The sequence below is a fragment of the Helicoverpa zea genome, chromosome 19 (assembly GCF_022581195.2).
Source record: "Helicoverpa zea isolate HzStark_Cry1AcR chromosome 19, ilHelZeax1.1, whole genome shotgun sequence".
In the NCBI taxonomy this organism is placed as follows: domain Eukaryota; kingdom Metazoa; phylum Arthropoda; class Insecta; order Lepidoptera; family Noctuidae; genus Helicoverpa; species Helicoverpa zea.
In genome coordinates, this window is record NC_061470.1 from 4,813,992 (window position 1) to 4,837,356 (window position 23,365).

Here is a 23,365-nt window from a genome sequence, read left to right on the forward strand (position 1 = left end):
CACACAATACTATATAAAGGAGGATTACCCCATAGACGTCCTGAAAAAGCGCAGAGAACTACAAGCCCAACTGCAGAAAGAAAAGGAAGCTGGCAATACTGCCTTCATCAAATACGATAAACTGATAGTTCTACAAAGGGATAACAACTCTTCGAGCAAGCAACTAAACAAGAGAAACCTATCGGAATCACCAGAGGTTAACCACAAGAACCAACCCGTTAATGCCGCCGCTAGACAACCATCGAAGAAAAACAAAGTATCTAACATGAAAGATTATATAATACAAAAACCAAAACTAGTTCTCACTCAGGCAGACACCGGTAATAACTATTCGGAGCCAACATCACATAGCAACATAGTATAGCAACTACAGCCGGACCCTCTACCCACTTCCAAACTCCCAATACGGCTGGTCACCGCGGGAGTATGCGACCAAAACCCTCCAAGGATAGAAAAAAATAAAATCAATTACAACATATGCACATTCAATGTTCGATCGCTCTCGTCCGCAACTAAATTGATAGAACTAAAAGAAGCAATAAAAAACATCAATCACGATATACTGGGCCTGTGCGAGATCCGCCGACTCGGAGAAAATATTATTGAAGACAATAACTACGTTATGTACTACATCGGCTTAACCAAAGGCCAACTGGGTGTAGGCTTTCTGGTTAAGAAAAAGTACAAAGCAAACATTAAAGCCTTTATCGGAATATCAGATCGAGTGTGTATACTGGAAATTATTCTGGAAAAGACACTTTTTGCCTTTATACAAGCGCATGCGCCTACTGAAAGCTCATCGCAGGAGGAAATCGATGCATTTTATGAAGACCTTGCTAAAGCTCATGACTCTATCTCGACCGAATACATTATCTCCATGGGCGACTTCAACGCTCAAATAGGGAAACCGAATCGTCACGATCATTTAGTGACTGGACAATACGGACATGGAGCCAGAAGCATTCGTGGAGAGAGACTGATTCAGTATGCGTATGAAAACAATTTGAAAATAGCAAACACTATGTTCAATTTGAAGAAGCACAGGAGATGGACATGGATATCTCCAGACAAAAACACAAAAAATGAAATCGATTATATCATGATAACAAAACCAAAACTTGTTTCCAAATATGAGGTTCTGTCATCGGTCCCTTTCGGTTCAGACCACAGAATGTTGCGAGCTACATTAAACTTAAACGTAAATAAAAGAAATAGACGCAACTTTTCCAACCCGTCAATCACACTGAAAACACCGAAAGAGCAAGATATTTACCTCGTAAATCTAAAAAAATACATACCTGAACTTATATCGACAAACACTTCCTATAATGCAAACGAATACTGCCATAAGATTGAGCACTCTATATTGAACAGCATTAAAAACATAAAAACAAACAAAACCAATAGAATACTTTCCGACGAAGCACTAGAACTTATGAAAGAACGAAACGAATTACAAAACAAACCGAAATTAAACAAAAACGACAAAGAAAAATTGAAAAAGCTCTACAAAACTACTAACAAGGAAATAAAGAGATGCTACGATACATACAGAATAAATACTATAAAAAAACACATTGATAAGTCAAGGTCAGCAAAAAAGGCGTACAAAGAATTAAACAAAACAAAGACCTGGATCACAAGTCTTCAGCCGAACTCGAGGAACGTTAACACCCGGATGGACATCATAAAGGTTGCCACAGATTTCTATGCGAACCTCTACAGCCAGCTTAATAACACACATCACAGGAAAATTACCAACCAAAACAATAATACATCCCCCATTCCCGATTTTACTGGCACTGAAATCTTAACTCAAATTACAAAGCTAAAATCTGAAAAAAGCCAGGGCCAAGATAAAATATCAAATGAATTTATTAAAATTGCAAAATCCCTACTATTGAAACCTATAAACATATTGTTTAGTAAAATATTAGACGAGGAGGCCGTGCCGCATTCATGGACGGAATCAGAAATAATCCTGTTGTATAAAAAAGGCGACCCAAAGGATGTAGGTAATTATCGCCCAATAAGCCTAATGTCTTGCCTGTACAAACTGTTTGCCTCCTGTCTTCTAACAAGAATAACATCAAAGATAGACGCGCACCAGCCGATAGAACAAGCCGGTTTCAGATCAGGCTTTAGCACACACGACCACATACAAGTTCTAGACCAGGTAATCGAAAAATACACAGAATTCCGCAAGCCTTTATATGTAGCGTTCATTGACTACAAAAAAGCTTTTGACACTATATCGCACGATAGCATCTGGGAAGCTTTAGAGTCAATAAACATTGAAGACAAGTACATAAACATCCTGAAAAACTTATACGCGGCAAGTACGAGCAGAATAAAACTAGATCGAATGGGGGCAAGAATTACAATAAACAGAGGCGTGAGACAGGGCGACCCGCTCTCACCAAAACTATTTATCGCTGTACTACAACACCTGATGAAAAATTTACAATGGTCTACGAAGGGATTAAACATAAACGGCAAATACCTAAGCCACCTCCGCTTCGCCGATGATATAATTCTATTCTCCGAGAACCCTACACAACTCAACAATATGATAAACGATCTACATGAGGCTAGCATCAAGGTCGGCCTAGAAATGAATTTGGAAAAGACTAAAATAATGACTAATCACATCACCGCGTCCATATTTGTAAGCAAAACACCACTAGAGTTTGTAGAAAGTTACATCTATTTAGGCAAACAGATTTCATTTAAAAAAGATAGAAACTCGAAAGAAATAGATCGCAGAATAGCAATAACGTGGAAAAAGTACTGGGCACACAAAGAAATATTCAAATCACAACTCAAACCGTCAATCAAAAAAATTGTTATGGACTCAGTGATTCTACCATGTCTTACCTATGGCTGTCAAACCTGGACTTTCGATCGAAAAGCTAGAAACAAAATACAAACAACTCAAAGAAGAATGGAAAGAAGTTTATTGGGAGTAAAATTAAGGGACAAAGTCAAAAATGAGTTCATTCGCAGCAAAACACAATTAACCGACGCTTTAACCTTCTCTCTGAAAATGAAATGGAGATGGGCGGGACACCTAGCCCGATACGACGACGACAGGTGGACCATCAGAGTGGTAAAATGGCGAGGTCCTAGAGGTCGTAGGGCTAGAGGCCGCCCAGGCGCTAGATGGTCAGATGAACTGACAAAGGTAGCAGGGAAAAATTGGTTATCCTTGGCTAGACAAAGAGAACGATGGAAGTCCTTGGAGGAGGCTTTTACCCGAAGGGGGTCCACACTAAGCAACTAAAACCGCAACCCAATTTTAAATTGATTTTTTTAAATTGATTTTACTAAATGAAATAATTTAGTCATTATATAGAATTAAATTAAAATCTATCTATTTATTTCAAAAATATTCAAAATGTATTTTAAAACTTAAGTAATTTTATATGGATTTGTTTGATTTTAGTTGTTATTTTATATTTATATCTCTCAATTAAGCATGCAAAATGTGGAATGAAATAAAGCTTTATTATTATTATAAATGTATGTCCCTTCCAGACCTCGGGACTATAGAGTCCCGGATTTTTGGGAGGCGAACGTGGGGCCGAAGCCAACACGCTGAAGCCCTTTTGAGACAACATTAATGAAATGGTGACACAAAACCGACGATTATCCCTGTATACACTATAGAAATGTACCCAAAGACAATCCCCGGTTCTGTGCTAAACTATTGCTAACTATGGATGAAAACTACTTGGGCTATTGTGATGGGATGCTAATGGACTAGGAATGGGGAAACTACGGGAACTATGGCATCTGCCAATGACAATGTATTAAATACATGTTAAAATGGCAGGTGGAGACTCGCCAACTCACTTACTGGGCCCCCGGGAATCAGTCACTGAAAAGCAACAAGAGGGCAACAGGGACATGAGCGGCTGAGAAGGGTGAGGATACCTCGGCGGACTTTAAACGCAGATCACGCGCTCCCTGTGGGTCCAGCATCACCGGCCCACTCGCCACTTACCACGAGGCACCTACCCTCCGAGCAGGACTAACCTTGCTCTAGCGACTCCACTCTGACCGGCCGATGAAGGCAAGCCAAGAGTCGGGAGACCTATCCCCCGTCATGCTTCACTCCGGCAAGCCGGAGGTGGGGGACAGTATACTCTCCCTGGAGCACTCGGATATATAGCCCCGCGGGGTCGCTACTCCCCGTCATCCGCCTCAGATGCCCTGCGGGGCTTATTATTATTATTATTTTTGTATGTCTCTAACCGACTACGGGACTACAGAGTCCCGGATTTTTGGAAGGCGAACGTGGGGCCGAAGCCAACACGCTGAAGCCCTTTTGAGACAACTTTAATGAAATGGTAACACAAAACCGACGATTATCCCTGTATACACTATAGAAATGTACCCAAGAACAATCCCCGGTTCTGTGCTAAACTATTGCTAACTATGGATAAAAACTACTTAGGCTATTGTGATGGGATGCTAATGGACTAGGAATGGGGAAACTACGGGAACTATGGCACCTGCCGATGACAATGTATTAAATACATGTTAAAATGGCAGGTGGAGACTCGCCAACTCACTTACTGGGCCCCCGGGAATCAGTCACTGAAAAGCAACAAGAGGGCAACAGGGATTATTATTATTATTATTATATCAGGCTTATATAACAGCTTTATTATGGGAAATCAATCTTCAAACTACCTAACTGACTTAAAACCCATCATGTAACTCGGACGAACAATCCCGTAGCTCCGGCAGAAGTAAAGTCATCCGGTAAAGGTATATACCTCTTCCATTTTTCCCCAGATGAAGACCCAGCGTCGCCAGCAACAGTGCTCCTAGTGATGTCGGTCCTCCGCCTAGCCCTGCGGTTGAACGTGCCCCGTCTGCGCGGACTGTGCGCGCGGTTCCTCCGCGCCAACCTGTGCCTCGCCAACGTGCTGCAAGCGCTACATGCAGCTCATCATGCGCAACTGCACTGCATCAAGGAGTACTGCCTCAGGTGACAAGTCTTACATAACGAAGAAAATAACTACTCCGCCATCTTGGATGTTCCGCCATTTTGGATTTAGAATGATGTCATATATCCAATACATAAATCCAGAAGTGTCTAGGGCCTGAGAATGACCGTAGTCTATTTTTCATTCATATTCCAGTTTCTCCGACACGCGAGTGAAACCGTGGGAAACAGCCAATACTATAAGCAAGTGGCGCTTACATTATTTATTATGCAACTTTTCTAAGTTTGTAAGTACTCTCTAAGTATATCTTAGACATCAATGGCTGGTAAAAAGGTGAAGGAAAACATCTTGAGGAAACCTGGACTATATAGTCTGAAATCACTAACCCGCATTGAGCAAGCGTGGTGATTGACGCTCAATCCTTCTCCGTGTGAGAGGAGGCCTGTGTCCAGCAGTGGGACGATACAAAGGCTGAACAAGGACAAGGCTTACATTATTTGGTTCCCTTAGGTTCGTGGTGAAAGACTACAACTTCACGCCCATAGTGATGTCGAAGGAGTTTGAGGAGATGGAGCAGAGCCTCATGGTGGAAGTGATACGAAGGCGCCAGCAGCCGCCCCCCAAGCCCAACGCCACCACGCAGAATGAATACGACGAGGAGATTATAGGTCAGACATTAGTCTATGATGTTATTTAGATGGTACTAGCGACCCGCCCTGGTTTCGGCATAACATTATTTCCCCACTATTTGATGTATGTTATTGTACATATAAACCTTTCTCTTGAAACACTCTATCTGATAATAAAAACCGCATGAAAATCGGTTGCGTAGTTTTGAAGATTTAAGCGTGCAAAGGAACGTAGGGACAGAAAAAGCGACTTTGTTTTATACTATGTAGTAATAATGTGTAGACCTGTATGCGTTAAAAGTTGAAGAGTTACTTGATCTGTGCTGAGCATGGTATAGAACAGATTTAAAGGAAAAAAAGCATTGTTCATGTTATACCGGTCTGAAACCCTTAGAAAAATGGTTACGAAACCGATAAGTAATGCGTAATAATAAAATGGTAGCCGTATGTTACGTTTTACTGACCGTCCACTTAGTTACAGCCGTTTTATCGTCCCACTGCAGGGCACAGGTCTCCTCTCACACGGAGAACGGTTGAGTATTAATCTGACCACCTGACACGATTACACGTTTACTGACCGACCACTTACCTACTTAAATCGATTAGAAATGCTATCATAGGTAATATATCTATATATTTCGAATTTTCCAGTGTTATATACTTGACAGCTTTTGTAAGTGGCGTTTCTTTTCGGAAATATTTAAATAGTTACCAATTCGGTTATCAAATAACTTTGGAACAGGGCAGAAAGCAGAAGAAGGATTAAAAAATATATTGTTTATTCCCCAGGTACTACCCTCGAACAGGACATGTCAGTACTTTTAACCAGTTCAGTGTGGTTGGCTGACGTACGGCTACGCGTGGGCGCGGCGCTGCGGCCGGCGCATCGCTCCGTGCTGGCCGCGAGAGCTGCCTACTTCGAGGCCATGTTCCGATCCTTCTCGCCGCACGATAATATTGTTAATGTGAGTTTTATCTTTTTTTATACTTCTACCCGCGGTTTCACCCGAGTCCAGCATGGTGACAACAAAAACTACCCTATGTCCTTCTCCCGGGTAAGCTACCACCCCTCTAATTTTCAGCTTAAACGGCTCAGCCATTCTTGAGTTATAAAATGTGCAACTAACAGGAATTTTATTTAAAAAAATATGTATTGTTAAAGTAGAAAAAATTACCCCTTCATTCAAATTCCACTGTCCACTGCCCTGTAAAAAGTTTGCTTCACAAGAGGTCTTGACACTAGGAATTTAGGAGCTTTTCAAAAGCCTTGTTCGATACTACATGTTTCTCTCTAAGCTCTAATCACTTTCAATATAATATTGTTTACTAAGGCGCCACCTAGATGACCAATTAAATTGGGTGATCATCATCATCGTCATCATCATCATCATCACCAGCCTATCGCTGTCCACTGCTGGACATAGGCCTCTCCAAGTGCACGCCACTGAGATCTATTTTCGGCTTGGGTAATTTAACAATAAAATATTGTGCACTAAAAAAATTGCGCTACCTTCAATTAACCCTAAACACAAATTATTTATTTATTTAACAGTTTATGTATACAGTTACAATTTTGTACAATTGTTTAATTATTTTTATATAATTACCTGTGTTGACAGTCTAGAACGCCACCTATAAATAAAAACTCGCTTTACCAATAATCAATTTTACACATCATATCCTAACTACTAATGTCATGTATATTCCCCCACAGATTCAAATCTGTGACACGGTACCATCAGAGGAGGCATTCGACTCTCTACTGCGGTATATTTACTACGGCGACACCAATATGCCCACAGAGGACTCGCTCTATCTCTTCCAAGCGCCTATTTATTATGGTCAGTATCATCATCATCTGCACAGCCTTGTCCCAACATGTTGGGGTCGGCTTCCAGTCTAATTGGAAGCCGCTGACAACCAGTGCTTTACATGCCTGTCTGATCTCCTCAATCCAGTTACCCGGGCAATTTAATACCCCTTGGTACTTAAGGCTGGTTATCAGTCCCCTAACGACTGCCAAAGATGTTCCAATGACAGCCGGGACTCATTTATCGTGCCTTCCGAAATACGGAAGAACTCTTCACGACAAGATGGTCACATATCCACGGACCGACCGCGCAAGCGTTGCTTAGCCTTATGATCAATCGATTTGCGCATTGACTAAGCCATGAGCTCTTATTATCCCGTTGTCTCATTACCGTACCTGTCTTTAGCAAATCGATTTATCCGTTCTTGAGGTATAGTGTAACTAACATGATTTTCTATCCTCAGGGTTCACAAACAACCGTCTACAAGTATTCTGCAAACACAATCTACAGAGCAATGTGTCGCCAGAGAATGTACTCGCGATCTTACAAGCCGCTGACCGCATGCGAGCGACTGACATCAAGGAGTACGCGCTCAAGATGATCGTGCATCACTTCGGCATTGTGAGTTGATCACCATTTTACTAAAATAAGTCAGCTTGTTGGAACATCTAAACCTTTTTCGTCTATACTAATATTATAAAGAGGTGAAATATGTAAGTTAGTATGTAGGGGGTATATTTGGAAATGCTGGACGGATTTCCAATTCCTCCACCTATAGATAGCTACAATGTTCTTGAGTGCCATAGGCTATCTTTTATCCCAGTACAGGCAGTAGTTCCCACGGAACGCGGGTGAAACCGCTAGTCTATTAAAAAGGAAAATAACGCCCCGAGAATATCAAACTATTCTCAAACCACCATTTGAAAGGGCTAATCTTGGCATATTCTGGTAATATTTTAATGCAACACTACTTTGTAAATACGTGACGGATACTCTACGCACAACTCGCTCAAATTCCATAATAAAAAAGCTATAAATCTAATTTGACCAGCTGTATGAATTAATTCAGAAATATAATTAAAAACTTTGTTATCCCGCAATAATCTACAATACCACAGGGTTACATTTCGCAGGTGGCGCGACAAGACGCGATCAAGAACTTAGCTCAACCGCTTCTCGTGGACATCATATGGGCTTTAGCTGAGGAACCTCACTTCGACTCACCACTACCAGTCCAGCCGAGGTCACTACCTTCATCGTCTTCGGCAGACACGCTCACTGACGACCCGGAGTATGCAAGACATAGATGTGGGAAATCATAGGTGATATTTACCAAATCATGGTAAGATTTCTACATAGAGAATTGTATAACCTGCTATTTGCATCAAAAAAGGAAATGATTTATGAGGATTGATGCCAACATTGTCATTGAACATCTTTGGCAGTTGTTACGGGTAGCCAAAAGTCAGTAAAGCTGACAGCCAGTCTTGCCAAAGGATATTGGGTTGCTCCTTGTAAAACACTGGTACTCAGCGGCATCCGGTTAGAATGGTAGCCCACCCCAACATAGTTAGGAAAAGGCTCGGGAGATGATGATGCCAATATGACCGTGATAAATATTTTTTGTTGGCAAATAACAGGTTTTTATTGTCTGTGTGTGAATCTTGCATCATGGTTTTTCTGGTAGCCAGTGCCAAATCGAAAAGTGTCATTGGAGGTCTTTGTTCTATTTAATGTTTTACCTAATGTAGACTTACGGCTAGTTTCTTCATCAAAAGTAAAAGACAAAGAAATGTCTAAAGTAAAAGTTACGGTCAAATTCGTTTTGACAAGGCTAAAGTGACAGCAAAATTAATAGAAAAAATGAATTTGACCATTACTTTTATTTTAGACATTACTTTGACTTTTACTTTGGCATTACTTTTGATGAAGAAACTGGCTGTTATTCATGAAAACCTCTCACTAATATATCTTTGAATAATTATTGAGCAATTGACACTAAACAGATTTTTATAGTCTGTACGATAATAATCAGAAAAATATAATAATAAATTGTATACATCATATTTTGTTGTAAATGGGGCTAGAAGTATGTAAAAGCAAATGCATATGTATGATTTGATTTGTGTAATCACACATTTCAGTAAATTGTTTTCAGACTGATTATACTGTTTGTAAAAGAAATTATATTTTCCAATTTAGGAAAGTTTTGGTATATCCAGGAATTTTGGTTACATCAAATAGAATGGTGCAAATAAAGAAATTATTGTAAATATTCTTCTAGATGTAAGAATTAAATAGATTAATTAAATATTTATTAATGTTATCTAGTCATTATCATGATTTTTATAGTATAAATGAAATAAAAAGCATTAGTAACTTGACATTAATCAATTTATTCAAGTAAATTTAACAATTAACTAATAAATTAAAACATTTTGATTATTTGTTGTTTCACTTCATTCATACTTGTGCTTGATGTCCTTCCATAGTTTCTGGAAAGAAATAATAATACATTATTAAAACATACTAACCCAATATGGGATCAACTATTGTAGAGAAAATGTTCTACAGAAATGCAGCAGTTTGAAAAATGCCAATGAAGCTTTGCAGACTACAAATATGTAGGAGTGGTAATTAATTATCCACTTATGAAGAATGGCATTATAAATCGGAGGTAATTTTGTCAACTTCTATATATTCCTACGCAAAGGCCTGCTGGGTTGACAATCCGCACATCCTATGAAGACCGAATTTTCTATTAATTGTCTTCAATACACTTTGCAGTAATCCTAGGGAGTCCGAATTTACAATAATTTTATGGTCTCTATCTGCATTAATAAACAAGACCGGAAGACATCAATAAAATTAAACTTGACTATATTTTCAGAAACCTGCATAGTGGTTGTAGTATGTTTGCACATATATTTTATTCTAGGATATAATTGAAGCCACATACTCTGGTATGTAAGCAGATATGAAATATAGAACATTATTTATTTGAAAAATAGTAATCTTCTACAAGCTAACAGTTTAAAATAATCATAGATAGTTAATTCAAGGGCATTCTTTATTTGACAGGAACTTTTCGAGATCTCAACAGCTGATCATTATCGCGGCGTAGAATGCAAGTAATAGCAGATAAAACAAAGATTTGCTTAATATCTTCACGAAAATAAGTTTGTTAAATATTTGCTAGAATAAAAAAATAAGATATGAGTGTGAAAATGAGGTTATTTTTCTAAGCGTCATATCGTCGTCAGCTGTTCGACCTTATTATAGTTTTATGGGGTTTTTAGTCATAAATACAGACACAATTATCAGTAATATAACCAAGTAAATCCCTAGCCAAAATCTAAAAGAAAATTACATAACATTACTCACTCCCTTGTTTATGCTCTCGAATAGCGCTACGGAGCCTACATCGAAGGCTCTTTCGAAGAAGAATGTGCCTAGCGCTCCAGCCAGGAAGAAGGTGGAGGTTCTCTTGAACACAATACGATTTAACGTGGCCCACGCAGACATTGTGAATCAAAATTCAAGAAAATCTCTTTTCTTGTCGAACTTGATCACGGATGAATAGGATACACCATAGACTAAAACTGAACTTTTTTTTTTCTTCCCTGATCTTGTCAAAGTTGTTTTTTTAATGTTTGAATATAAGGATTTGCGCCAGAATTCGTGCTCTTGGTTTTTACCAAAGACAAATTTAAATTAAAGCGCTGTTAATTGTTAACTATTAGGAATTTAATCTAAGAGAGTTCAATGATAATTAAGGTTTCTAGTTAGAAAATATATGTAGCTCCATATGAGATAGGGAGAGTAAGGTGGAGGTGGAGTAAGGTGAAGGTCGCTCACATGCCAGGGAAGCCATGTCATGTGTTAGTTTTCTTAAATCTGCCTGAAGACCTTTGTCACGAAATTGCAACGAATGCCAGCAAGATAGTAATGGGAGAGATGGATTTTATGCCAAGACGCGTTCATCTCAAAGAAAATTTAAATCCCGAAGTGATTTCGTCTCGACGCGGGAATCAAACTCGAGACCGCTGTCATCCCGAGGTAGGCGAAGTCAGGAAAAAAGCAGTATTTACTTACTAACCATGTGGTGGATATTTAAATCAGAGTGAGTAGTTAGTTGAATCTGACTGCTGCAATCAAGCCTTGGGCCTTGCCCCACGATGTTACAGGGGCCCGATTCTCCTAAGTTAATAATGTCAAAATCGAATAGAAATGGAATCGCAATATGATCGCAATAGCAGTTTTAACCATATCGGGCATTCTGCTACTATAATAAAAGACCAATCGTATTCGATTGACATTTGATTGGTGTGCGATTGGTCTGCTATTTTGGTAATTTTGGTCTATACGGTAGTTTGCTGTACAATCATTTTGCAATCGTAAATCATTTGCAGACAAAATAATTCATTATTGAATGACAGAAAAGGATAAAAACGTTTATTTCAAAGAAAAAATAGCGGAATGCCACATACGCTTCAATCGTAATTGAGTCGGGATCGGATCTCAGTCGAATCGAGTCGAACGTCAATCGAATGTTGCTTAAGTAAAATTAGGAGAATCGGGCCCCAGTAAAAGTTCAACTGATGACAGAATCTCAATGCTCACCTTATACTACCGCTGCTTATGCCACCTTGCTGCTTTAAAAACTGACACATTACTTCAAGAACTCACTTCCTTTTTATGGTAAACTACACTATTATCTTGCACTGAAATAGCATCAATTTTCTTGCACCACACGTCATTTACTTTGCCACACCATATTGTCATAAAACAAAAGAAGTCAATTTTCTGTTCAAAAATTAAGTGGCCAGCAACTCGAACATATTCAACCTCTTTTACCTATATTTTCTACGATTCTCGGTTGAATCGGAACTTGCAACTTGTCTTCTTGGGAGTACCTTACACTTAATATCATAACAAATCACGATCCCTAGTGGGAAATAATAAATAAATAGTGGGATCTACGCCTTAATTCAGGATACGGGATACATTATTCGTAGCGTAAACAGTACCAAGACAATGCAACATTTCTCCCCGCTCTGTCTGCCATAATAGTCATTATTAGAATTTCGAGTTGCGGTCAATTTACGCATCGGAATAAAAACTATTGTTATCCTTCTCCATGGTTCAGGCTATTTCCATGTGAAAATTCATCAATAGCGGTGTTGCCATACAGGCATAACCGACAGTTTTGAATTTATAGGTACCATTGACATATAACTATAGGGACAGGAAATGTCTATGAAAAAAACGTGCATACCTGCAGTAACTAAAATGGCTGCCATTACTAGGGTTGTACCGCTACCGGATTCAACAAATATCGATATTGTATTCTAGTTAGAAGAACGTACGAGTCTTACTGGGTGCATAAAAATAACCGAGTATAAATAATTTCTTCGTCATAGAACTAACTATCACATTTACTTCACTGATACTAATAACCTCAACAACATCAACCAAATGGGAGGAGTCATTTCAGTAGGGTGATACCTTTAAAAAAAAAACACAGGCAAAGTAATTATTTATTATTTCAAATAGCCCTATGAAAGTTCTTTCACGACAGACTAGTTGCAGGGTGCCAAAGATTCGGTCTTATGAAGAAGAATCCGCAAGAAACGCCATAAGGAGATACTCTCTTAAAAAAAATACAATAATTTAAAATCGTTTTCAAGCTATTCATGAGAAAGTTATATAATGCAAATGGAGCTAATTATGTATTAATTGATTGTACAAAACAATTTTAGTGCTAAGAAAAAAATATTTATACAATTCGAAACTTATATTCGGTAACTAAGTTCTGAAGCAAATATTGCAACTTGCATTCCGATTTGCTCGTCTGTGCGGAAGCACTGCCGTGCCCGTGGTCGCCGTAGAAGCATCATGTGAAGATAAAAAGGCAAAACATATTATTTTCAATAAAATATGTCTTTAAAATCCTGAATTTTATAATACGCCTTTTTAATCAAAATGTTTTTAACTGCATTTTAAAACTTTTTATCTGTAAAATGAAGGATATATTATATATAAAAACATAAACTATTCCCTAAAAATATACACATATATTCGGAACGCAACTAAAACCGCGAGGAAAGCTAGTATTTAACTAAAGAACAAAATAAAGATGTTTTATTGAAAATAATACACAACTCTGAGGGCTCAGTGTCTTAGGGACAGTAAGTTCTGATGTTAAAATTTGTAAAAGCAGACTTATTAAGTGGATATTATATCGATACTATTATGACAACTGCACAGCACTATGCCAATATGACATGTTATTGTAAACAACATTTATTTCTAAATATAGGTTTTTATACAGAAATAAACCAAAATATAAGTACTTTCACCATCAATTCATGTTCCCGAAACATATTTTTTATCCAATGTGAATTATTTTATGTAGTTTCTAGCAAAAATAGGTTCCTAACCTCTGTAAAGACAATCCAGCTTGATTTTGGTGCTTCCTAGCACCACACTTCACAATACAACACATAGGCATATTCGTTGATTATTTCACTATTGAAATAGTAAAGTCTTAAAAGTAAACACGAGTGATTTTCTATAAAATAGCAAAAATAAGTCACGAAGAGCACCTATTTGACAGCACAACTATATACCATGACATATATGGCCAGATATGGCACGCACCTACAAACAGAAAGATTTCAAAAGTAAATGTCACCATTTTACGCAATCACAAAAATATTGTTGTCCCTGTTTTCAAATACACTTATCTGCTTAGAAAGAGTGAGACAGAACTATGTTGCATAGTTTGTTTCATATTTATATAACTATAGATACGTCAATATCAACACGGCGTCTCCTTTTAATTCTAAGCTCGATGATAGGTACCTACTGGAAGAAAAATCTATCTTGCGTAAAGCAGAAATCCCCTAACAACAGTTTTTAGTTCCCTTCCTCATATGCGTATTGCCGAATATGTACTCCAATATATTGCTGACAACAGGTATATGTTGAGGATAATAAAACACTAAATTATTATGATGAAAATAGGGGATATATTTACAACTATGTATTAAAACAAAATGATGACTCATGAACAATACTTTCCATAAATAATAAATGAGTAATGGCGTGTTACAATTCACGCATAATTGAATAAAACCGCCATAAATGATTGTACAAACGTTGTGTACGGAATGATTGTCAGCAAAACAGTTGTTTTTGGTTTTCCACAATACATGTTTTTGGGAGTCCAGACCAATTGAGACTAAAAGTGCGGTCGGATCTGAATGATGTTGTCTAGCCGTAAATAACATTACGGCATCATGTAAATCATTCAAGTCTTTCAGCATCTTTTAGAACAAAAGTAGCCTTACCTATTATGTATTTTTTTTATAAAGTTCAGATTAGTGTGTACTGCTTGAAATTATTAACTGATCAAATTGATAAGGCTACTTTCGCTTTACGGCCTTAAAAAAATACATTTTTCATATTAAAATTAGCGCACAAAAGGGGGTTCCATACTGTAAAATCTTAAAGTAAAAAATGCCATAAGATATTATACTGCAGTAAAATAAAGTTCAGTCCAAAGCTAAAACTATATTTTGCGATACATGGGCTTATAAAAATGTGTCGAAAACAGTGTTCATAAGGAGAAACGATACATGGGCCTTTACATTAAATACAGGGAAGACATTACTTATTGTTTGATTTGAGAAAAATAAAATAGACTCAATCCGACGCATTTTAATTAAGCGGTACATTTTCAGCGTGTATTAAAATTAATGTTTTTTTTATGATGTATTTATATTTTGTTATTCGAAACATAATACCATAAAGAGACTTATTTGAAATACCCATATGAGAACAGCATCATAAAATTTTTCTCGTGCACAAATCAATAACACAATAAAAATAAAGATGTCCAACTAATAAAAGTATTTCAAAACTAACTGTGACTTTTAGCAATCATTTCTCTACACAAAACCACATAAATTAAAGGCCAAATACATTTTTAAAATATTTAAAATGCAGACACATGTTTACCATGAAAACATAAATACAAAATGCTATATTTACTGAAAGCTATCCATAAACTAGTTTACGCCATTGCAAAAATACTTCTTACTATGTCCTTTACTTGCAAATACAACAGTAACGTAAATGTATAAGGGCACATACTCACTTTTCACGTAAAGCACGTAAAGGATTCTTTTGTTTGTAAATGAGTAAGCACCCTTTTATAACGGACTTTTTTGAACTTAGAACTTCTCTACATTTATATTGGACTTGTGAATATTGTTCGTGTGTTTAGGCTCTAACTATTGTCACTTACACATTGTGTACTAAACTTTATAATAATCGTAACTTATAGCAATCCATTCCCTAGTTGTAATATCTAACATCATTCTGATATGTATAGATAGTTTAGGGATAACTTACTAGTTGAATTGTATTGTTGACCGAATTTTATAATTTAACATAAATTGTACAAAGTAAATATTAGTAATTGGGTGAAAAATATAGATCATGATGCAATTGGCTGACTAATTTGATGGGTTAATCTAAAATAAACTTCCTACCACTTTTGCGAATTTAAAAATTGTTGGCAACACTGACCAAAGATTCTTGCTGCTTAGCATGCTAACTGCATCAAATAATCTATATTTATTAACAATTTTGGTGATATTTTCGTACCCAAAAACAATATAGGTTAAAATCATAAAAAATACCTCCTAGATTAAAATAAATAAATTTGGAATTTCAATACAGAATACTGTAAAACTATGCCAATATCAAAATTTAAAAAAAAATTAAATATCTCACTGAAAATTACACTGGATTTAACATCTATACAATAATAAACTTCAGTTAGTTTTATCAGAATATGTGTTTGTAAGTGCTGGCTCTTTCATAAGAATTTAATACTTGTTTCATAAATATTTTTTGTGGCCACATACAGCATTAGGTTTTTTATTAATTCTTGGTTAGCCAATATTGGTTAGTTGGCGTATGTCTCGTGACTCTGCTGGATAAATTTAGAAATGTGGCTACCAACAATTGCCTATTGGACCTTCGACGCTTTAGTATTAATATCAACGTCAAGCATGCCTATAGAAGGCTACAGAAATGGAATCGCAATATCATAGACACTGCAAATCTAGCTACAAAACTACAACATAAAAAGTTTATATACCTTTTCCGTTTAGTCTTTTCTAGAATATTCCATATTTAAATTACAGCTTTTGAATGGTGGTATGCGTGTATCATGGCCGTAAGCGCTCATTGTCACACGTTCGTAACTATTCAATGATTATCATTTAATAAAAAATAACATTAATGGTATAGTTCTTATGCTAACATTCGTCGAACCATCACATAAATTTTGATAATTAGATTACACTCATTCATTAACTAGGCATTCGTTATATTCTAATAATTTTTGGAGTAAATAAATCCATAGTATGTACATGCTCTTTAGATTGTTCAACCTAGCAAGTTCATTACAAAATATCAGGTATTTTAACAATTTACCGACAATCTTTTATTATTATTTTGGTCATTTCTACAAAATATACTAATTAAATTGTTGTAGTCATAAAAACTGCACACGCGATATGTACTCATAATTTATAACTTAAATGCATGTTCCCAGATACTTTGCTGTGTCAAGCTAAATCTTACTAAGGAGATCAGCAAAATTAAAATATCAATGCTAGAACCCACTAACAAAAGGCAATGTGAACAATTTTCTATTGGACTTGACACAAACAACTGAATTCTGGATAGTCTTTGATACTTAGTTTATCTCTGCTTTGAATGCAATATGACAATCTATTGTTTTATGAACCATGTAAAATAGCCTTTAATTATGCATTTACACCTACCACAAATTTTCATGTAATGGCAATATTGTAAAAAAATACTCTCATGTCTATTGTCTGCAGCCTCTAGTATAATACAGTGTTACCATATGAAAATAATAAATCTCCACCTTGCTACAATAAAAAAGCAAGTCTAACCTCTTTATTACAACCTGCTAGGTCAACAAATCTTTCCATTTTGAGCATTGAGAACATTGTCCGTGGCACAAGAGGTGTCTACCACTAGCAACATTTCTTTCTGGTTTTAATATTACTCTTTAGGTGTACAGTGTCTTTTGATGTAACATTTTGCCTCTCTTTCATTTCCAGCTTCGACCTTAGTACCTGAAATTCAGAAAAGTTTTTATTAGTTGTAGCCATAATGTAGACATGTTTTCTTTTCTTTAGAAGAAAATGTATATGTCATTTTCAAATGCATGTAATACCAGCCAGTCATAATGCAGAAAGAGGTTTATGACAAACCAAAAAGTAATTATGTAATTCCTGTTTAAGCACTTCAAAGGAAGCAGTAATGACCATTGTAGTGTGACTCATAGACATCAGAGAGCTTTCTACATAATAAGCTAAGAGATTAGCAGTAATCATACATCAGTTGCAATTTCTGCCAATAAAAAACTGAGAGAGTAGAGTAAAATTCTGTAATGTGTAACAGTGACCTTCAAATGTAGCTTTGCAAATCAAAATCTTCAAAACTGCTAAGCACATTATTGCTGGTTTTTTAAAGTTTAGGATGTTAAGTAGATGAAATTTTGTGTTGTTAAAAAATTATGACCCATATGTTGTGAGGCTCTTTTGAAAATTTTGTCCAGTTAGAGCCCCCGCAGACCACAGACTTTTTATCGGCCGATAGTTTGGTCGGGCTCTTAATCAGTACGCAGATGTAAGCAAGTGCGCGCACTATGACGATTTGGTATCGGCCGATAAACAAGTTTGATGGGCTTCCCGATTCAATTCAAACTAAACTGTCAGCAAACTATCGGCCGACCGTATAATCAGTATTGGCTCCCTACCACACGCGCACACATGACGATTTTTTAGTCGGCCGACTAAGCCGATAGTTCAGTTCGCTCCGAGCTTTGACAGCGAATGGTCGGTCGCGTGTGTTTTGTAAAATGGGGTCGCCCAATTCTCAGTCACTTATTTCGGAATCTTCGATCGTAACTTTGATCGAGGAAGTCAAAAAACGCCCTGCACTTCATAAGAAAAACTTAAAAGAGTCATCATCATCAGCCTATAGCAGTCCACTGCTGGACATAGGCCTCTCCAAGTGCACGCCACTGAGATCGATTTTCGGTTGCTCGCATCCAGCTCCTGCCAGCCGTCTTGCGCAAGTCATCACTCCACCGTGCCTGAGGACGTCCTACACTACGTTTGCCGAGGCGTGGTCTCCACTCTAGAACTCGTTTACCCCAACGGTTATCGGTTCTTCGGCTAATATGGCCAGCCCACTGCCACTTCAGCTTGCTGATTCGGTGGGCTATGTCGATGACTTTGGTTCTCTGACGGATTACCTCATTTCTGATGCGATCCCTCAGAGAAATGCCAAGCATAGCTCTTTCCATAGCCCGCTGAGCGACTTTAAACTTGTGGACCAGCCGTACCGTTAGTGTCCACGTTTCGGCTCCGTAAGTCATGACAGGTAGGACGCACTGATTGAAGACTTTTGTCTTTGGGCACTGTGGGATCGACGATGTTAGGACTCGACGTAGCTTCCCAAATGCAGCCCAACCCAACTGAATTCTCCTATTCACCTCGTCCTCAAAGTTGTTTCTACCTAACTGCAATGTCTGCCCGAGGTATACATATTTCCGAACAACTTCGAGAACTTAAAAGAGTACTTTGACGTAAATGTGAAGAAAAAAATTCCATTTAATAATCTATCACTAAAGATAGGATGCACCCAATACTCTCGTGCTCTCTTTTTAATTTTCCTTCTCTGGTGTATAAGAGCAATAACAACATTTCTATGCAATGTTTTAATAATTTTCATTGTGCGGTGCGACCACTCTTTTCACCAGTTGGTTAGAAACTAGCAAATAGTCGGCAGACTGTTGTATAGTTTGCGCTCTCATCACCGACTAAACTGTTTAGTTGGCTCGGTGTGCGTACTAGTAGGCCAACCCGACTAAACTATCGGCCGATAAAAAGTCTGTGGTCTGCGGGGGCCCTTACTTTTGACACTGACATTGCAAGGAAGTTGGCTGTTTACTTACCATTTTAGTGATAGTGAGAAACATTTCCTCTACATTAATGTTCTCCTTAGCGCTCGTCTCAAACAGCGGTATGTTCATCTGATTGGCGAACCTCTGAGCGTCTTCCGTTACAACTACTTTTCTTGACGGACAATCATTCTTGTTACCAACTGTGAAAGAAAACAAAGCATTGTAAAGACTATGTCTAGATATTTAGAGTAACTATGTAGTATTTTATTTTATCTTGGAATTAGCATAATGCTAAGGTTGACTGAGGGAAAATGCCTATGGCATTAACTACCTTTAAACATTGTACTTGAGTTCTTTATGGCTTATGTTTAACTGATCACCAGATATAGTAACAAACAGCAGACAAAAATAGTAAATGATCACCAAAATGAAACTCGCATTTTAATGTAAAACTATCACCAAAGTTTTAACACTTTGCTAGCCTATTTAAGTGAAATTACTCCAAAATAAATCATGCATAAGCCAAAAATAGTAAATGATCACCAAAATTAAACCACCATTTTAAAGTAAGATTATAATCAAAGTTTTTAAATTCTGCTATCCTATTTAAGCAAAATGAGTCCAAAAAAATCATTGTTATCCCAAAAGTAGTAAGTGATCATCAAAAAAGTTTTTACATCTTGCTATCCTGTTTAAGTAAACTGACTCCAAAAAAATAAGTTCAGCCTGATAAAATAAATGTAATAACATTATGGGGACCCTTTTCCTGCACTAGCGTGGAAAATTGTCTATTGCATGCCTCTAACTAAACAGTGCGATAAGAGTGTATTGAGAAACACATTCTTCTTCTTCTTTCTCCTGCCCTGTTCCCAATTTTACTTGGCGTCGGCGCAATATGTCATTTTCTTCCATTTTCCCCTGTCACTCGTCATACTGACACTCACGCATGCATTGCAAGCCGGACACATAACTTAATATGGCATCATAATACTTTATTTGGTAATAAGCCTAATTTTATGGCAATCACAGTGACTTATTTAGGCAAAAATAATACATTAATTTGGTCGTCAAGAGTTGGTGATCATTTACTAAATTTGGTGGTCGAATACAATTTAAAGTGAAGTCGTGACTAAAATAGCTGGTACTATTACATTTTTACACTTTATTTTTCTGGTGTTGAGTAGATATTTCTGGTTGCAAAACTTAGGGTATCAAAGCATTTTATGGTGGTCATTATATTTGTTCCCGTTCTTTATCTCTATTTAAGACTAGCTGTTTCATGCGATCCCATCTGTATCTTGATGGCACTACTTCCCAAACTGGGAAGCCTAGTAGCTTTTGTCTTTTCACACACCCTAGACATCTTTATAAAAAATATCCAAGTAGTTTTGATGTGATAGTGATAGCCTGACAAACAGACCGGTACCACAGTACTAGCAAGATGAGCTTTTATAAAATGGGACCCCAATATGCCACTATTTAAAAAAATTTATGAATACATAATTGAGATATAATCTTAAAGTAGACTATAAATAAAATGTATTTTTAATACTTTTAGAGATAACTGACATGAACAGGAAGCCATGCTTCCTATGGTTTTTTGTAATCTGCTAGTAAACCTATATTAATATGTGACTTAGTAAAATTTACACTGCAGTCATAATAGATTAGTCATCCAAACAAGTTAATAAAAGATAAAATCTCTGACTGGGAACTTAAAATAGCTTTTCTAAGCTAAGGAATGATGAATTTTGTCATATTGTAATCTGAAGTGTGCCTTTTAATAGGAAAACACACAAAATTAACTGTTGATTTGATGACAATTTAGCTAATATTTCATTTTTTGGAAATCTTATATTACTATGGTGAATAAAAGATCTAACTTTAGATGTTGATCATACATAATCAAAGGGGTTTAGCATGATGACACGAAGGTGAAAAAAAAATTTGAGCATCATGCTTGGTGGTAACCATGGGAGTTACTTGGATCTAGTCTATAATATAACAAAAAGGAACCGTTTTGTGTTTATTTGTTCATAAACTAAGGGCACCAACACTACTGAAACAATTTAAAAAATCTTTCACTGTGAGAAAGCTACACTATTACCAGGCAACATAGACAATATTTTAAAAAGTTCCTGTTGCAGCTACACAGTTAATAGCTAACAGCTAGTAGAGAATAAAATGTATGCTGATTACTGATAAAAAATTACAGTCTTCTTGTTGATCTGAAAAACTTAAATATTATGCTAACTATAGTTCGGCCATTCAGAGAATGCGTTCCTGACACGTCGCGATTGAACTGACGACGTAACTTTGCAATGGCGTTGCAGTTACGATAAAAATATTTTTGCTGGTTGTTTACCGTTTTAACAATTGAGGAGCATTAAAACAACATTATTATATCAATAATCAATGAATGTAGTTACGTCGTCAGTTCAATCGCGACGTGTCAGGAACGCATTCTCTGAATGGCCGAACTATAACACTAAGAAAAGACATATGTTTAATTAAAAAAGGTCACAATCACATAGCCCATATGAGTCATACTGGCTGATTGTAATTAAGTATGTTTGTTTTTATAAAAAAAAATATATGTTTATGGTCCTAGTGTCAGTCCTGTTAAAAATGTACTTTGCTAAGGAAAATGTTACTTATTTCTTTTACGAATGCATTAATTATTGTGTTTTACCTTTGGCTAATTATTTTCCTGTTAGAAAGCGCTCAGATATTTAATGAAATATATAATTAATAACTTTAGAGACTACACAAATACAAACAAATGTTTTTTTCATTAATAGAATTGGTTTAGATTGCAATTATAATATTTTTTGCAATACTAGAAAGCTGTTGATTATGTAATGATTACTTAAAAGAAATTAACTGTCTGGCCAAAATAATTAGAGTGTGACAGAAGATTCTTTTTGTTGTTGTTAAACATTTGGCCACTGTAATAGCCCAAATGTGCATCATGGTTGAGAAACAGCCATAAAAAGGTTGTTTCACCATCAATTGTTGTGTATTACAGACTGGAAAATAAAATTCAAGTAATTAGACCATAATTACCTGCCTATTTAGCATCTATAACATCCTATGATGTATTTTGCACTGGTAATTAGGAAGTCTTTGAATATTTTGGGCTCCAAAACGTGTTCCAAGTTCAAATGCTACTCACCTAAGACTTTATTAACAACATCACAATTCTGCTCGATCTCATGAAGCCACCTCTTGACATTGGCGAAGGACTCCCCGTTCGTGACATCGTAGACCACGATGACGCCGTGCGTTCCTCTGTAGTACGTACTCGTTATCGTCCTGAACCTCTCCTGGCCTGCCGTATCCCATATCTGTAGCTTCACTCGCTCACCGTTTATTTCTAAAGTTCTTATTTTGAAATCGACCCCTATCGTAGTAATGTAACTACCGGAGAATGTGTTGTCGGCGAATCGCAGGAGAAGACAGCTTTTACCCACACCTAAAACATATCAACATTACACCGTTGACTAAACTGCACAAACCATTATTCGGTTACGAAGTTTTAACATCACAGGCCTCGCCCACTCACCACTGTCACCGATAATCAGCAGTTTGAAAAGGTGGTCAAACTCTCGCGCCATGGTTTCAGATAGTTATAACTATTACACTAATTGGTCATATGTTCACTATTAATGTTAAAAATGTATTTATTACAACTTTAACTACGGAAATATTATTAAAACTCATGCCGTTAACGTTATACTTCCATCACTTTACAATCGGTCGCCATCATTGTTTTCAATTGCCAGTTGGAAAAAGAAAAATCACAGACGACAGTTTTAATTGTTTTTCTTGCTTATGGTACCTTAAAACCTTGTATAAATAAAAACTTAATTTATTCACAAAGGAAAAATGAAATGTCTGTAAAAGATGGAAATATTTGTGAATGAAATGCATTCATTCAGT

General features: G+C 36.8%; 3 protein-coding genes and 1 long non-coding RNA gene across 6 annotated transcripts in view; 2 read left to right on the top strand and 2 right to left on the bottom strand.

Moving 5' to 3' along the window:
- The window catches only part of LOC124639256 (leucine-zipper-like transcriptional regulator 1), a 40,848-nt gene extending 31,005 nt beyond the window's left edge, over positions 1-9,843 (top strand). For 2 of the 3 annotated variants that reach the window (XM_047176510.1, XM_047176511.1), the window contains exons 12-17: positions 4,804-4,999; positions 5,469-5,626; positions 6,377-6,552; positions 7,302-7,428; positions 7,862-8,019; positions 8,517-9,843. In XM_047176510.1, the coding sequence (XP_047032466.1) occupies positions 4,804-4,999; positions 5,469-5,626; positions 6,377-6,552; positions 7,302-7,428; positions 7,862-8,019; positions 8,517-8,720 (1,019 nt within the window). In that variant the 3' untranslated portion in view covers positions 8,721-9,843. The remainder of the gene's footprint in view (positions 1-4,803; positions 5,000-5,468; positions 5,627-6,376; positions 6,553-7,301; positions 7,429-7,861; positions 8,020-8,516) is intronic. The other variant, XM_047176512.1, reaches the window with a different exon arrangement.
- Positions 9,775-11,025, bottom strand: LOC124639257 (cytochrome b-c1 complex subunit 9). The gene is made up of 2 exons (XM_047176514.1): positions 10,783-11,025; positions 9,775-9,893 (listed from the first exon to the last, which is right to left on the bottom strand). The coding sequence occupies exons 1-2, from the start codon at positions 10,921-10,923 to the stop codon at positions 9,858-9,860; spliced, it is 177 nt and encodes a 58-aa protein (XP_047032470.1). The 5' UTR covers positions 10,924-11,025; the 3' UTR covers positions 9,775-9,857.
- Positions 11,026-12,340: 1,315 nt separating this feature from the next.
- Positions 12,341-15,184, top strand: LOC124639395. The gene is made up of 2 exons (XR_006985463.1): positions 12,341-12,619; positions 14,262-15,184. It is a non-coding gene; the product is annotated as an uncharacterized LOC124639395 (long non-coding RNA).
- LOC124639394 (ras-related protein Rab-35) lies at positions 14,410-23,204 on the bottom strand. The gene is made up of 4 exons (XM_047176732.1): positions 22,989-23,204; positions 22,599-22,898; positions 19,475-19,623; positions 14,410-17,585 (listed from the first exon to the last, which is right to left on the bottom strand). Exons 1-4 carry the CDS (start codon positions 23,038-23,040, stop codon positions 17,484-17,486), a joined length of 603 nt encoding a protein of 200 aa, XP_047032688.1. The 5' UTR covers positions 23,041-23,204; the 3' UTR covers positions 14,410-17,483.
- Positions 23,205-23,365: the final 161 nt, after the last annotated feature.